Genomic DNA, 18,038 nt, shown 5'->3' with positions numbered 1-18,038 from the left:
TGTCACTAGCCTGTCTGTACAGAAATCGGCCCTAAACTGTGGCCCAGGGAATCAAATTCCGATGCCTGCTAATGACCGTAATTGTGCATGTGTACACACTTTCAGTAACACTCCACAAACTAGAGAGGATGTCAAACTGGCTACCAGGATGTTTTTGTCATGTGAAAAAAAAAATCGGATTCCTTAAAGAGGAACTGTAATGAAAATAACATCATGAATAAAATTGTTTTTTTTTTACTAAATTAATTTATAGGTTATTAAGTCAGTGTTTTCCCATTGTAAAATCTTTCCTCCCCTAATTGACATTCTGAAATGTATCACTGGTGGAGTTCTGCCAGGTGATCTGTACGGAATGTTCGTTGCTGAGAGTTCTATTCACAGAGGGAGATAATGCTTGCTTGGCAGGTGGGAACAGCCGTTCTTTCCCACAATGCCACAAGGTTCACAGATAGGAAACTGGCAGGACCTTGATAATGACATCACACTGTGGGAGGGGTCTCACCACAATATCAGCCATACAGATCTCTCTGATGATCTGTTTGAGAAAAGGAATAGATTTCTAATGGGAAAGGGGGTATCAGCTACTGATTGGGAGGAAGTTCAGTCCTTGGTTAACTACTTGCCGACCGCGTCACACCGATGGGTGTGGCCGCGGCAGCAGCTCCAGGACCGCCTAACGCCGATCGGTGTAAAGTCTTGGGGCTCTGTTATGCAGGAGATCACGAGCAGGCTGTGAGCGATTGTTAGATGGCGAAACCACCGTCTAATTAACATGTACAGCGCTGCGATCAGCAGCAGCGCGGTACAGGGGACTGCTGTGTGACACGGCTGTCCCCCTGGGGGACTCAAAAGTGATCTGCTGTGATAGGCTAAAGGCTATCTCAGCCGATCGCTGTGATAGGCAGACGGGGGGAGGGAGGGTAATTTGCATATTAAAAAAAAAAATCATCAAAAAAGAGACAGTAAATATTTATTTGAAAAAAAAAAACAAAAAACAAACCTGGGGGTGATCAGACCCCACCAACAAAGAGCTCTGTTGGTGGGGGGAGAAGAGGGGGAATCACTTGTGTGCTGTGTCGTGCGGCCCTGCAGCGAGGCCTTAAAGCTGAAATGGCCTATTTCACACAACATGGCCTGGTCTTTGGGGGGGGGGGGGGGGGGGGGGGGGGGGGGGGTGTTGTAAAGCCTGTGGTCCTGAAGAGGTTAAAGTTCCTCTGTTATATGTTTATCTTTCACAAAACAAACCAAAAAGGAGCTTTAGAAATATTTTAGATTTCCGGGAAATGTTTAGGTATGAGCTAATCAATAGCAAAGCATCACAGACTTAAAGAGAAAAAAACACACAAACTCTATTTAAACTGCCAAGAATCATAGCCCCCATCTGTCCCTCTTTGGGACCCCTGTCCCTCTCTCTTCCATATTTGTCCCTCTTTCAGGACTGATGTACAGAGCTGTGTAAATGTATGTATTTTATTTACTGAAAATTGTGTTTAATTGATTCTAAATTTTATACCCATCTATCAAAATTGATATATTTCTTACCGTATTTTCACAAGATAATATGAAGGAAAATGAACCAGGATAGAGAGGACCAGTGTGGTTTCAATTATAAAATTACATATTTTTCTTATGAAATCTTTATGGTATGCGTGACTAGGGGTGTGCCGGAGGCGTGGTTAGGGGTGTGGTAGGGGCATGGCTGAAGTGTCCTTTTTTATCTCAAATAGTTGGGAGGTATTCAAGAATTGATTCTGCGACGAGATGCCAACACTCGGCTACTGTGCTGTTCTAGAGTGTAAGCTCATGGGGCAGAACCTTCTCCTGTTGTTCCATGTCTTTGCTGTACTGGATCTTTTAAAACGACATGTACTGTACTTGTATTGTTAGAAGTTCTTATTGAATTAAGCCCTAAGTATGTACTTCTGTATTTGTGTTGTTGGATGTAACACATAAATGGGGTGCTATGGAGGTCATTTACACTGTTCGTTGTATTACATTCTGTACACAGCCCACACGCCAGGTACTGCACAGTGTATACGGGACTCATTAGGAAGGATCATTTCTCGCAAACATCACAAAGGTTTCTCTGAGGGGCGAAGCAGGTGACAAATATGTGCTAAACATGTCACATACATGAGGAAAGGAGAAGCTGTGTTCTGCAGAGCACAGGGTTGCATAAGAGTGGGATAGAGCAGAAGACTTAACCATCTTCTGGCTGGAGAGAATACCACGTTTCTGTTTCTCAGACAGTGATTGAAGAATTTCTTCTGTGTCCTACTAAATAGCTCAGGAGCTAAAGGCGTTTGTCCCTTTGCAGCCAGCATTATATTGGCTCCAAGGAGAGGTTTTCCCCATTGGTAGAGATGGTCGAAATCTGCTAATCACGATTAGGATAAATTTAACGTATTTTTTTTTGCAAATATGGCCATATGTAATTACGATCTAGAAATTCAATTGATTTTGCAAAATCCATTTGTAATTTCGCGTCATTTTTGAGTAATTTTCACATAATTCTGATCCCACTTTAGTGGTCAATAGCAAAGTCCTCATACAGGCTATTGTCACCAAAATTGCTACGTATGTTAAGAGGAATAGTGGGAATAAGTAACAAAAAACCAAATTTCAAAAATACCTTGTATTTTTTGATAAATCTGATTTTTAAAATGAAAACAAAAAATGGTTTATAAACGCCGAAAAATTACAGTTTACAAACCATGTTTACTTTGCATTTTCAAAATCGATTATCTCAAAAACTACAAGGTATTTTTGAAAAATAAATTTTTTTTGTCTTATTTCCACAATTGTTCTTAATATCCAATGCAATTTTAGTGACAATGACATTAATTGGACACTTGCAATGAATCCCTAATTTTGGCATGAAATTACGCAAAAATGACATACATATGCAAAATTACGGTTCCTGATTTTGCATCATAATTGCAAATTACAATTAAAAATTAAATTTACGCGGAATCTGTGCTCATCACTACCCATTGGGCCCAGAAAGAACACGTCTATTGCCGACACTGTTGCAGATTGAATTTGACCACCATTAGCTAAGCAATTACAGGCTCTCATGCAAATACAGTAATGTTCCCCAATTTTACAAAAAAGAACAAACCCCCCCCCCCCCCCCCCACACACACACACACAGTCAGCCCACCATGCACAATTTCTCTGGTGCAGGCGAAAAACCACCTTCATAATTGCCCTGGTGTATTCAAAGCAACCTGCTCACCTTAAAATGACCCTGCTGTAGAATGCACCCTGTATAACTAGTGCCATCCATCATGTTATGGCCTAGCTATAACCAGTACAGCCTAAACGTACTTTTTACCATATCTGTGCACAGCCATGTCAATCCATAACAAATTCAGGTATGTCTCCTTCATAATTGCTGTAGTCATCATGTCCTCCTTTTTTGCACCCATAATGCCCCCCTCCATCGTAAGAAGTGTAGGCATCATCTCCCCCTATAAGTACAGCCATACTATCCCATCCATTACAAGTGGATCATGTCCATTATGTCCACCCCAGGGGTTTGTGGACTGCTAGAGGAATTTTTTTAAGTTATAGCGTAATTGAATAGAGATGGCCCGAACGGTTCGCCGGCGAACGGTTCCAGGCGAACTTTGGGTGGTTCGCGTTCACCGGCGAAGGCGAACTTTTGCGGAAGTTCGATTCGCCCCATAATGCTCCAACTTTGACCCTCTACATCACAGTTAGCAGGCACGTTGTCGCCAATCAGACTACACTCACTGCTGGAGCCCCCCCCCTTATAAAAGGCAAGGTTCTCCTGCCGTTTTAATCACTCGTCTGCCTACAGTAATTAGTGAAGGGACAGCTGCTGACAGACTCTGCTAGGGAAATCTTAGTTAGGCTCTTGTAGGCTTGTTAGCTTGCTCCTGGCTGATTGTTATTCCTTATATTGCACCCTCACTCCCTCCTCCTCCTCCGGAGGAGGGTCTTGTCTTCCAGGGAATTGTAGGATTTCAAAAGCCAGCTTACATACCTTGGATGGGAACTGAACCCAGGTTGTAGTGCTTGGCAACTCTCTTCACCACTATACCACCTGAAGCCAGCCTAGCATGTACCATTATGATATATCCAAGAGAAAAATTAGCTTGCTTAGGGATTTGTAGGATTTCAAAAGCCAACTCACATGCACTGGCCAGGAACTGATCCCAGGCCTACACCGTGGTAGGCTGCTATCCACACCATCCCAGGCCTACACCGTGGTAGGCTGCTATCCACACCATTTTACCACCAACATGTATTTTCCTCAATTTTGGGCGGAAATTGGTCATTCCATTCCGTTTGGTCGGAACGGAATTGCTTTTTCAATCCGGCGGAATTCTGAAATTGCCTGTGAAATTCTGCCGGTATGCTAGGCTGACTTCAGCATGTAGCATTGTAGTGTGTTGTGTTGGTGTTATAATGGTTAGGATAGCAGCCTACCACGCGGTAGGCCTGGGTTCAATTCCTGGCCAATGCATGTGAGTTGGCTTTTGAAATCCTACAAATCCCTAAGCAAGCTCATTTTTCTCTTGGATATATCATAATGGTACATGCTAGGCTGGCTTCAGCATGTAGCATTGTAGTGTGTTGTGTTGGTGGTATAATGGTTAGGATAGCAGCCTACCACGCGGTAGGCCTGGGTTCAATTCCTGGCCAATGCATGTGAGTTGGCTTTTGAAATCCTACAAATCCCTAAGCAAGCTCATTTTTCTCTTGGATATATCATAATGGTACATGCTAGGCTGGCTTCAGCATGTAGTGTTGGTGGTGGTATACTGGTGAAGAGAGTTGCCTACCAAGCACTAAGACCTGGGTTCAATTCCCAGCCAAGGTATGTAAGCTGGCTTTTGAAATCCTACAATTCCCTGGAAGACAAGACCCTCCTCCTCCGGAGAGAGTGAGGGAGGAGAAGAAGGATTACACTTCCTGATGTTGTAAAGTAGCGTAGGCCTGCAATTGAACATCGAATGAGCTTTCTGACCTTAAAGCCTCATCTACACGGGTAGATGAGGCGGCGATGTGGCTTATCAATCGAGCCGCTGATGCGGCTCGATTGATAAGATCTGACAGGATGGATCTTGCTACCGCTGATTCCCTGCTCGTTCCCCGCGAGGGGACAATGGCAGGGAATTGAGCGGAAGATAAGTGGCGCGGGGACGAGCGGGCATCGAATCCGGCGCACACGCGGGCGAGCGGGGACGCGGAAGAGGCGATCCGGCGGCTAATCGAGCCGCCGGATCGCCACCTCATCTACGCGTGTAGATGAGGCTTAAAACACTGCTTTGTGTGAAATCTAGATTTTTTTCTGGCACTTTAGATGTCTATTCTACTCAACCATGTCTTCCTCCAGATATTAGACTCCTTGAAACATCTTTTCCATCACTTTTCTGGCCACCATGAGTGTTTCCAGATTTCAAAGTTCGCCTCCCCATTGAAGTCTATTGCGGTTCACGAAAGTTTGCGCAAACCGAACCTTCCGCGAAAGTTTGCGAACGCGGTACGCGAACCGAAAATCGGAGGTTTGCTACATCTCTACAATTGAAAGGCATTGTCACCTCCTCTTCTTCAAAATGAATTTATTTCAGCACATGTTTTTTACTCTCTTTATGAGCATATATAGAGGGTGTGAAGTAAGGTGTGGCATATGCTGAGGGGCGGTGTTTAAGGTGTTATGTCTTCTTAAAGGGGAACTGAAGTGCGAGGAATAAACAATACACATTGCCTGGCAACCCTGCTGATCTATTTGACTGCTAAAGTGTCTGAATCACACCAGAAACAAGCATGCAGCTAATCTTGTCAGATCTGGCAATAATGTCAGAACCACCAATTCTGCTACATGCTTGTTCAGGGCCAATGGCTAAAAATATTAGAGGCAAAGGATCAGCAGGACAGCCAGGCAATGTGCATTGTTAAAAAAAAGATGTCAGCCTCCATATCCCTCTTGCTTCAGTTGCCCTTTAAGACATCAGTGCAAAAGTATTCAAAATGATTGTTTTTTTTAAAAAAAAAACCAATTCAGTTCAATGCAATCAAAAACTCCCAGTATACCAATTCAATAAAATGACTGCATCTGATTGAAAATTATCACATTTAAGGCCCACCTACATTTTTTTTAGCTTCTTTCCCCCAAATTATTAGAATTAGCACTTCTACCCCAACCCTGTCACCGCCCCCCTCCTTTTACTCAACCATTTACCAAGAGTTCCAGGGATGACATCATACTTGAACCTTGGTGGGGTGTCACTTCAGTTCTGAAGGTAAGTCTACATCCTCACAGCATCCCAGGCTCATGATGTACTGGCTCGGGTGGAGGAAGGACTTAGTGCCCAAACCACTGTACTCCTCCCTTGGCTTCTAGTTGGCGGGGAGGTGAGGCTGTTTGGGTGGTACGTGTCATGTTCTGGGTGTTTGTGCTATGATAAGTGGGAGGAGTTTCGGGGGTCTTGGTGTATAAAAAGAGCGGTTACCTGCTCCTGCAGCTTCTCAAACATCAGTGGGTGTGGCTCCTTCAGGATCTGCTCCCCGATACGTGACTGCCCCTCAACGTTGACCTGGGCTGATGCTTTGCTGGACAGAAAGGTGTTGTAGATGTGTTGGGCCCGTTTCTCCATCTGCAGTGGAAACAAAAAATTTACACAAAGGGAAATTCATGATTTTTTGTGCCAGGGCTTATTTTCAGGAGATGTCTTATATTTCTATGAAAACACAAGTTCCTGTGCTGTGTCCTCCTGCCTTCCCCACTGTGCCGCCTCTTCTTCTGCTGGATCCATCTCTTGTGTACCTTTGTGTCTCCCTTGTACCTTTAGCGTCCTCTATGCCTGTGTCCTCTTTTATACCCTGTTTCCCTTTGTCCTCTATCCTTTCCCCCTATGTCCTCCTGGTGTCCCCCATGTCCTCCTGCATCCTCCTTTACCCCCAACTCCGTGCTGCTGTGTCCCCAAGCTTGCAGTGATTGGCTCAATGACAGAGCCGTGGTCCTGCCCACGAGACCATCGGCTCCAGTAATAACACAATTTTTCATACTTTTCCCCCTTACTGCAGCTAGGGCTTACTTTCAGGGTAGGGCTTATATTTCGAGCATGCTTGAAAATTCTGCTAGGGCTTACTTTTGGGGGATGTCTTAATTTTGGGAAAACTGGGTAGTACTGAAAATGAAATAGGAGAATAAAATAGGTTAGCACTGAAAATGAGAGAAATCTAATAATAATAATAAAAATCATTTTAACATTTGTATAGTGCTTTTCTCCTTTTAGGAAGTCTTGCCCAAGGACTTCTTACTGAATAGGTACTGACCCAAGCCAGGATTCAAACCCTGGTCTCCCATGTCAAAGGCAGAGCCCTTAACCAGTACACTATCCAGCCACTAAAACTGGCTAAGATATAAGCTAAGAAGACTGTGGTGGAGATACTACATTTGGGTGAATCTCCTTAGTAGACTCCCCCTCCTCTGCTCATTGGCCCACTAGGTAAATTTACCAATAGACATGATACTTTAAGATCCAGAAACTAATAACTGAAGATGAAAGAACCTTTAGATAAAATGGTCTAAAATCATGAATTGTAAAATGTGATTGGCCTAGCTTTATGCCAACATCTGCAGATGAATCAATCCTGGTAGCCTGAATTAAAACGAGTTGGATCATTTTCTATAGACAGGCCTAAAACTGGGACAAGTGTCCAAGAACACAGTACGAGAAGGCTTTAATTTGATAACATGGGCAGACCGAGGAACGGTAATGGTGCTGGCCTACCTGATCCTGGTCTACTGTCCTCTTGAATTCTTCACACGCGAGCCAGAACAGCAGGTTCTCCTCACTGAACTCTCCCTTCAAGAAGTCCTGAAGAGAAATAGACACTCGATTAATCATCAGTCCCGCTAATAAAAAATAATTTCACCTTGTCTTCTGCAGTAGTGGCTATCATTTTCACCTCAGAACTTCGGGGTCTTGGGCTTAATCCTAAGGGCCAACATCCACTAGGGCCGAATAGGGATCAAATCTGCAGCATTTCCCCGTAGGCTAGTCGGGTGGGGAAACACTGCCCTTTTCCTCCTGTGGATTGCTGTCCTATTGCACTGGACAACATGGTGCATTTCCCTGGAACCCCATAGCCGTTAATGGCAGTTCTAAGTGATTTGGATGCATGCTCGCATCACTACAAGTGTTGGCCCTAAATGGGCACACTATCTGCATAGACTTTGCACAGATTTCCTCCTGCTGCTTTGGTTTTCTCCCATTTCCCTAAAACACACTGGTCGTTTACCTGGATTACCACAAATTTGCCTTTGAGTATGGTTTTAGACTACAAGCGGATAGCACTCTTCCCTTGTAGTACTGGGTCACCCGTTTGAATCTGGGTCAAGACACTATCAAGGCACTATCTGCACAGAGTTTGTATGTTCTTCCTGTGTTTACAAGTGTGTACAAAGGTTTAGGTAACAACAGGAATATTGTGAGTTCCTCTGAGGACAGTCAGTGACATGACTATGTACCGTGTACAGTGCTGCAGAAGATGTCAGCGTTATATCAGAATCATTTTATTTCGCCAAGTACAACGTCAGTTGTACCCGGAATAGTTTTTGGCACAACAGGGTCGGTGGTAGTACAGTAGTAGGTACAGACAGTGTACAGAAGATCCATACAGTGCATACATATACAATACATTCACATACATATACCATACAGTAGATAAATACATAATAACGATAATAAATTCAACTCAATTTAAGGCCCTCATACAAACATCTCTTCAGAAACGCTGCAGGAAGGGAAATCTCACCGACTTATAACCATACAAATTCTGATAAGCAACTACACCATACTTCTCTTTTTTACGTGCACCCTGTTCAGATAGAGTGAGGAAGTTTAAAAACATTGTCAAGTTTTAAATGTTTTTGTCTCCATCTGATCTGAGAGATTCCTGTTGCTGCCATTTTCTGGTACCAGAAGCAAATAAAACCCTCAATAGGCAGTCTAACAATTTGCTAGCAGTTTACAAGATTAGCATCAGCTGATAAATACCAGCATCAACCCAGAAACATCAGCATCAGTCCAGCAAGACCAACACCAGCCTAGCAACATCAGCCCCACAGCACCAGCCTATCCACATTATCCCCACACTACTAGCCTAGCAACACCAGCTCGACAGTTCCAGCCTAGCAACACTAGAACCAGCCCTGCAACACCAACACCAGCCCTGCAACACCAGCCCTACAGTACCAGACTATCAACATTAGCAACACAGTACCAGCCTAGCCACACTAGGACCAGCCCTGCAAAACCAACACCAGCCCAACTCTACTAACTCCAGCAATCCAGTTCCAGCACATCACCACCAGCTCAGCAACACCACCAAAAGCTCAGCAACACCAGCCCAGGAACATCAGCACTGCCTGGTAACACCGGCCCCACAGTACCAGCCTAGCAACACACCCACCGGTCCAGCAACACCAGAACCAGCCCAGTTACACACACAGCCCCACAGTACCAGCTTAGCAACACACCCACAAGTCCAGCAACAGCAGTACTTGCTCAGCATTGCCTTTACTAGTAGCTCAAAACTAGCACCAGTCCAGCAACACCAGCATCTGCCCAGAAACATCATTGGCCCAACAACACCAGTATGAGTGCAGCACAACAGCACCAGTCCCACAACACCAGCATGAGCCCTGCTCCATGGGTGTAACTACAGGGGAGAAAGACATTAGACTGCAGGGAGGTCCAGAGCTGTAAGGGGCCCCCAACTACTACGTCACTCCCTCCGATAATGGGATCCATTCTTTAGATCAGGAGTTTTTTTGGCTACACTTGCTATGAGTGTGAAGATTACGATGTCCACACTTATTTCATGAGCCTTGGAAGATGGGCCCCAGGCTGTGAGGGTCACCAAGGGTAGGCAAGGGAAAGAGAGTGTGAAATTGAGGGGTCCCTTTTTTTTGCTATAGTGGTCCTTTAATCAAGCTGCCAGTTAATTCATTATTTGCTCCTGAATCTGATTAGCCTAGTGGAAGGATCTGGTTTTGCCTCTCCTACTTTCTGGATCACATAGATCCAAAAATCTAAGTCAAATCATTTGTTCTTCTCCAGCTATGGACGAGATACTCTCTATTCTACATTGAAATGTTTCTACCTCATTGTGCGCTGTACTATGAAGATCACATCCGGAGAGAGAGCAGAGAAGGGGCGGGCCACATTATCTAGACACAGATACAGTGTTCAGATCTGCGCTTTGCAGCACATGATGTCCTTTCTTGGAATAATATTTGTAGAAGCGATGAGTGTGAGAATGCAGCCATCATTATTATAGCCCATCTCTCCTCACTGCTGCTCTGAAACACTAACGATGGCCAGGGGCATGTTGGGGTATTTTTTGTATCTATAATGCCACTGACAGCAGTGATGATACGTGGGTGCAGTTGTTGCAGTTTATATGTGGGGTAAATATTGCTATTCCAATATTTGGGGGCAGGATGTGGGGGTCCTCACAATATTTTCTTCAGGCAGCAAAAAGTCTAGAACTGGCCCTGATTACTGTGCATTATCATCACCTTACTATCTGGACTTTAGACACTGTATTGTACACCTGAGGAAGTGGACAGGTCTCACGAAATGCGTCCAATAAAAGTATTATCCTTAAACCCTCAACCTTATGTAAGATAGTAGTATGGATACTGAGGCGCCAGAAGGATAAAAAGATCTATAAAGGTTAAAAGTGAGGAGGTAGTGGTGGACTTACCTCCTCCGGGCAGACACAAGAAAATGCTGATCAATTTTCAGCAAAACAATTTATTTACATACAACTCGTATAGCGGGAGTGACCCGCTTTCTCAGCATTTTCTTGTGTCTGCCCGGAGGAGGTAAGTCCACCACTACCTCCTCATTTTTAAACTTTTTAGATCTTTTTATCCTTCTGGCACCTCTGTCTCCATACTACATTATACATATCCACCATTGGTGGGGGGGTGTTACCCCTTTTTTCCTTGATCTACAGAGAGTGACTTCTTAATCCTGGGTGGGGACAGGTCTAATCTCCAGACCTGCTTTTACAGTGGTTGCCTATGTGGTAACCCTGACTTGTGAGTATACTGCACATACTTTTTCCACACACCTTCATTTACCAGTGCATACTACACTATATTGGGCTCGCGCTGGCCCTCTTTTTGTTTCTGATGTAAGATTGTTTCACCTCCCATTCTGTGTTCTACAGATGATAACCGGTAAAGTTATTTTTAACACACAGGAACAACAAACCCTACATTCAGCACATGAGGAACACCGATAACTAGTTTAGACAGTACAGCTGTTCCACCAACTGTGGGTTAAGTTGTTCCTCTTTAAAGGATATGTATTTTTTATAAAAGTAATACGTTTTGAATCAGGATAATACCATTTATTGGCTAACTTAGAAGAAAAGCAGTAAGCTTTCGGCTATGAAGCCTTCATCAGACTGATTCCTGTATAGACAAAATGTACCACATTTTCTGCCGTATAAGACGCTCTGGAATATAAGACGCACCCAAGTTTAGAGGGCCAAAAACCAGGGAGAAAAAAATATACTAAACCTGGTGCGCCTATATTCCAGGAGCGTCTTGTACATGTTGTGTCCTCCTGTGCACCTCATGTCTCCTGTGTGCCCCATCTGTCCTTCTGAGTGCCCCATGTGTTTTTCTGTGTGCCCCATGTCTCCCTCCTGTGTGCCCCATGTCCCCCACGTGTCCTCTTGTGTCCTCTCTCCCACATGTGTCCTGTGTGCTCCTTCTCCACGGGTCCTCCTGTGTCTTGTCTCCCACGTGTCCTATGTGCCCCTTCTCCCTATGTGTCCTCTTGTGTCCATGTCCCTATGTGTCCCGTGTGCCCCTTCTCCATATGTGTCCTCCTGTGTCCGTGTCCCTATGTGTTCTGTGTGCTCTCCTCTGTCCGTGTCCCTATGTGTCCTGTGTGCCCCTTCTCCCTATGTGTCCTCCTCTGTCCGTGTCCCTATGTGTCCTGTGTGTCCTCCTCTTTTTTCTTTGATGGGTGGAGCTTAGCTAAAAATGCAGCTAAAAATGATGCTTTGGTAAGAAAAACAAAGTTCTGATGCTGTGAAACTGTTAAAGAAACACCAGGCCTTTTCAGTTCTGCTGAGTAGATTTTTAGTCCGGAGGTTCACTTTAAGGTATGCATAGTAGTTTGTTTCCTTTCTATCAGGCTTCTTTTCAGGTTTTATGTTACATACATGCCTTGGGCTAGCAGTCCATATAGCTGCTGTAAGCAAAACCTGGGTGTATTTTGAATGTCTTTGCCTTTTGTAAAGAAACTCCTGAAAATAGCCTAGCATTCCAAGATGACTCTTCATAAGCTGAGGGCCCGAACGTTACCTTTCACTTATGTCAGCTGTCACATGAGGACACTGCAGCTATTATTACGGTTTATAAACATAGATTATATGAAGGCACGGTGAAACTAGAAGAGTTATAGTCTTCCTAAGATCTGGTAAGCCTAAAGTTACATCTGTTTATTTATGTAGGGTAGACATATTGCAATGCAACTACTAAAGTCATTGTTTTTATAACTAGCTATCTTTAAAGCCTCGCACACGCGCTTGACTAAAGTCGGCTGAGGCGGCCAGCGATGTTGCTTAAGGAGATCGGGTGCCGATCCCCAACAGGCAAGGCCAGTTCTAGCTACAATGGGGCCCTGGGGCAAAAGTAACTTCGGGGGCCCTCCTGACTCCACCCTTCCAACCAAATCACCCCCAGGGCCCCTGAGCCGGTGGCCAGGCCTGATCCAATCCCCCCCATAACACAATATCATTAGGAGTCCATCATATGCCCCTAAAAAGCGTTTCTTGGATTCCCATTATTCACCCCCTCTTTTTCCTATACAGAGTAAACACACAGCATACCCGCTGTCATGGGTCACCATAGCTGGAGGGGGGCACCTTGGGGGGCCCCCAGAGGCTCTGGGGCCCGGGGGCAATTGACCCCCTTACCTCTATGGCCCTGCAAGTGGGCAACATCCATCAAAGGTGTCTACGCACCTTAGGGCCCAATCAGATCACAAATGCGGATGGCCATGCGTGCGGAACACGTGCGGACCGCAACGCGTACGAACGCATGGCCATCCGCGTTTGTGTGCGTTGCGTGGCTGATCCCATCACTGAAAAGTGAATGGGACAGCCACGCGTTTTAGCAAAATCTGCGTGCAGCATGCGTTCCCGGACCGCACAGGTCCGGAACGCATGCAGTGTGAACATCAGACATTGCACTCTATGCAATGTCTGATGTTGTGCGTATCGGCCACCTGCACGCGTTTCCAAAACGCGGCTGGAAACGCGTGCAGTGTGAACGGGCCCGCTCAAATTTAGATAATTACCCGGAAAAGACCATAGTCCAACCGAAACTGTGCTGCTATTTAGGTCCGGTTCAGACAGACGGCAGCGAGCTTTCATGCACATGATCGTTCCCCCATGTCCCGATTTGAGATGAATGGCAGCATTCAATTGTCAATTGTCCTCAATATATAATATCTTGACAACCAACGGACCCCCGGACGGTGACACCCCCAAACTTATAGGTCCCCCAGCCATGTGCACAAGGTGCTCAGTACTGGTAAGATGCATTAGTCATGCCACAGTCTATCCTACACTGGCCTTTCCCTGCAATGTCACCTTATTTCCTTCCGTTTTTCTCACATTTACCTGGGAATGGAACATCTACATAAATAAAGTTTGGGGTCCCTTCTGTGAGCCTTTATGAAGAGCATCTGCGCCCCTGAACAGTTAATTTTTTGAATCCAAACATTTTCACACTCTGGTAGGGCAGCCGCCACCTCGGACACGTCGGCACGTCATAATATTTACAGGATGGCTGAAGTGATGATTCTCTGTGGGGTGAATTAGTAACGCGGCTCCTGGCTGAGTTATTCTGAGGATTTCTCACTCTGAGTCATTCCAGCAGGCGAACAACTATGGAACATCTACGGGGAACTTTGGAACATCTACAAGGAACTCTGAAAAGTCTACGGGGAACTATGGTGATAGTCATTCCTTGCTTGTACATAGTTGTACTATGGAGCAGTACAGAACAGAGGTGTATTTAAAGGACTCCTGAGGCGAAAACCTAAATCTCTTTTTACTTACCTGGGGCTTCTTCCAGCCCCTAGAAGTCATTTGGGTCATTCACCGCAGCTTCGGTACTCCCCAGGGTCCTGCTGGCCGCCTGTAAGGATCGCAGACCCATCGGGCGGATCAACGCTTTTGCACATGAGCATCCATGTCTCCGGTCGAGTACTACACAGGCGCAGTACGCATCCAATAACATGGGCATGTTCCCCAGCTGGCGCTCGCACACACACGAGCAGTCGCAGAAGCGCCGTACCCCTGATGGGTTGGTTTTCTTACAGGTGGCCAGCGGGACACCGGGGAACACCAGAGCTGCAGCGAGGGGCCCAAATGACCTCTGGTTGTTGGAAGTAGGTAAGTAAAGATAGATAGATTTAGATTTTACCTTGTAAGTCCTTTAAAACTGGTCACATATTATTCACAATTTTTTGTTTGATTATTACAGAAAAGTCTCCTACTTACAAACTGAAATTAAAATTTTGAAAAAATTACAAAGTTGTCTCCATGTACAAAATGTACTGTTTTTTTCAATACGTTTATGTTGTTATGTGTTGCAGTATTGTGTAAACTGTTTTAAGTGGGTTAAAACAAATTAAAAGTACATAGAAAATAACCAAAAAACATTGTTTATACTGTGCGACCAAATCCAAAGTTGTCCAATAGTAAATAATTTATCCACGTTTCCCTATGTATCACTTACAAACAAATCTGATCCTGATTGTAAGTAGGGGATTGTCTGTGTATTGTTTGTATTCCAACTGTGAGCTTTCTTGCCCCTGGCCAATGAAAAACTCCATCCCTGTTTAATAACGAACCTTAAAAGCGGTAACACCATGGGGATCTTCCAGCAGGCTTTCCAGAGACGAGGACCATATCTTGGTTCTTTCCTGGTTGTGCTCCGGGGCATCTTTAGAGATTTCTGTAATGTGAATTTCTGAAAGAGAGGCCAAAATAGGTATAAGATGCACAGAAATATTGTCATCCTTTTAATACTGCAGTACTAGGACCAGTGAGAATGCCAACCCCCTCAATACTGATCCTGAGAGGGGAACTCTGGCCCCCTAAGTGCTGAGACTATGAAGTTAGCTCCTCAATAAGGAGTGTATGAGGTGAATTCTAACACCCTCCATACTGAACCTGAAAGGGGAGCTAGGACCTCCTCATTACTGAGTGCATGAGGTGAACTCTAATCCCCTCCATACTGAGCCTGAAAGCGTAGCTAGGACCTTCTCAGTACTGAGTGCATGAGGTGAACTCTACCCCCCTCCATACTGAACCTGAAAGCGTAGCTAGGACCTTCTCAGTACTGAGTGCATGAGGTGAACTCTACCCCCCTCCATACTGAACCAGAAAGGGGAGCTAGTACCTCCTCAGTACTGAGTGTATGAGGTGAACTCTTACCCCCTCCATACTGAACCTGAAAGGTGAGCTAGGACCTCCTTAGTACTGAGTGTATGAGGTGAACTCTACCCCCCTCCATACTGAACCTGAAAGGGGAGCTAGGACCTCCTTAGTACTAAGTGTATGAGGTGAACTCTACCTCTCTCCACACTGAACCTGAAAGCGTAGCTAGGACCTCCTCAGTACTGAGTGTATGAGTTGAACTCTAAACCCCTCCATACTGAACCTGAAAGGGGAACTCTGCCCTCCCCAGTACTGAGTGTATGAGGTGAACTCTAAACCCCTCCATACTGAACTTGAAAGGGGAACTCTGCCCTCCCCAGTATTGGGCCTATGTGAACTCCGCCACTCTCAGCACTGGGCCTAGGAGGTGAACTCTGACCTTCTCAGTACTGAGCGCATGAGGTGAATTTAGACCCTTCCAGGTTTCAGTTAACATGAAGGGTCACTTTAATATCAGACAATTGTCAGCGGATCCAGTACAGGTTTGCTGGGCCACAATCAGGCCTGGGAAGTATAAGGTAGAGAAGAGGATACATGAACTGTAACTATCTGCAGGCAGACTATTTCACCTGAAACACTCATGGACAACAGTTTGTCATAAATCTGGTGTCTGTAGATAGCTCCAGATTGGGCGAGTACAGCAGCGATTGCAGTCAGCTCTTACAGGGAAAGCATAGTACGGTCCATATAGTGACGGTTATACGGCAATCACAATGTTGTTATCTCTAAGTGGCATGTGAACAGTTGGCAGGGAGACACTCAGTACCGTCACGTCAGTTTAATCTTTCCATAACCGCTTCCTGTAAGAGATGATAAAGGGGACTTTCTCAGCATTTTCATGCTGGTAACAAATAGGGTGAATGCTCCGCCCCCTCATACATCAGTCCCAAGCAAAACAGTCTTCTAACAGACATATCGGCACCGACTCATATAGTGGAAGCTGTGCTAGTAAGTAGGAGCACTAGCTGCTGATCAATTTGCCAGTAGCTGCGTTAAAATCGGTGCCTTTTATTTGCTAGCTCAAATTCTACTTCCTGGATGAGTGGAGGATATTTGGAGGAATTTCCTCTCATTCCTACTTCCTATCCAGGCCAAGCGGTACATGAAAAATGTTACCGATATTCTACAATTGGTTTACCTAAACCACTTTACACTAACCCTCCCCCCATTTGCGTGTGCAGTTTAGAGTTGCTTGTCTTTGGAGTACTTCCACTTGTCGAACACTGGAACGAGGGGGCCCGGTGGAGGAACGAGGAGACGCAGAGAGGAACGGGAAGGCTCTCTTGTCTTTAGGATCTTTTTATGTCCCTGAAAGTCGGGAGCACATCAAGAACTGCTGGTGCATAGTGAGCCTATAACTTTTACATTTTACAGAGCCACATCAATCCAACATGCAGACAGCCTATTTCGGACTTGTTGGTCCTCATCAGTGCATGGTATGGATTGATGTGGCTCTATGTGATAGGGCTTCAATAAGTACAACAGAATACTCAGACAGTTTTTAGTGGCCCAGAACCAGTAGGAAGGTATAAGGGGCGAAAATAGACTGAAAAACACTCTTACAACTGGTAGTAGATTATAACGCTCCTCCTGAGAAAAATAATAAATGGGCTGCAAGGAGATGAGTGAAGAAGTGCCCCTCCAGAACTCTTGAATTTGCAAATAAATAAAAATAGGGACTCCTGCGCATTCAGCTTCTTAAAGCTTTAATGAATAAAATAAAACATTAAAATAATAAACAATACTCATACAAAATACAGAGGGATGCGAAAGTTTGGGCAACCTTGTTAATGGCCATGATTTTCCTGTATAAATCGTTGGTTGTTACGATAAAAAAATGTCAGTTTAATATATCATACAGGAGACACACACAGTGATATTTGAGAAGTGAATGAAGTTTATTGGATTTACAGAAAGCGTGCAATATTTGTTTAAACAAAATTAGGCAGGTGCATATATTTGGGCACCACAAAAAATAAATGAAATCAAAATTTAGTAGATTCTCCTTCTGCAGAAATTACAGCTTCTAAACGCTTCCTGTAGGTTCTAATGAGAATCTGGATTCTTGTTGAAGGTATTTTGGACCATTCCTCTTTATAAAACATCTCTAGTTCATTCAGGTTTGATGGCTTCCGAGCATGGACAGCTCTCTTTAACTCACACCACAGATTTTCATTTATATTTGGGTCTGGGGACTGAGATGGCCATTCCAGAACATTGTACTTGTTCCTCTGTATGAATGCCTTAGTGGAATTTGAGCAGTGTTTAGGGTCGTTGTCCTGTAGAAAGATCCAGCCCTGTCACAGCTTCAGCTTTGTCACGGATTCCTGGACATTGGTCTCCAAAATCTGCTGATACTGAGTAGAATCCATGTGTCCCTCAACTTTGACAAAATTCCCAGTCCCTGCACTGGCCGCACAGCATGATGGAATTACCACCATATTTTACTGTAGGTAGCAGGTGTTTTTCTTGGCATGCTGTGTTCTTTTTCCTCCATGCATAACGCACCTTGTTAT

General features: G+C 44.7%; 1 protein-coding gene across 1 annotated transcript in view; it reads right to left on the bottom strand.

Moving 5' to 3' along the window:
• Positions 1–18,038, bottom strand: part of RGS10 (regulator of G protein signaling 10) — a 44,445-nt gene that overhangs the window by 6,416 nt on the left and 19,991 nt on the right. The window contains exons 2-4 of the mRNA XM_068255307.1: positions 14,934–15,052; positions 7,770–7,856; positions 6,486–6,629 (exon numbers count right to left, since the gene is read on the bottom strand). Of these exons, the coding sequence (XP_068111408.1) occupies positions 6,486–6,629; positions 7,770–7,856; positions 14,934–15,052 (350 nt within the window). The remainder of the gene's footprint in view (positions 1–6,485; positions 6,630–7,769; positions 7,857–14,933; positions 15,053–18,038) is intronic.

The sequence above is a fragment of the Hyperolius riggenbachi genome, chromosome 10, assembly GCF_040937935.1.
Source record: "Hyperolius riggenbachi isolate aHypRig1 chromosome 10, aHypRig1.pri, whole genome shotgun sequence".
Classification (NCBI taxonomy): domain Eukaryota; kingdom Metazoa; phylum Chordata; class Amphibia; order Anura; family Hyperoliidae; genus Hyperolius; species Hyperolius riggenbachi.
Note: the sequence above shows the minus strand (reverse complement) of the source record. Positions and strands in the feature narration are given on the sequence as shown.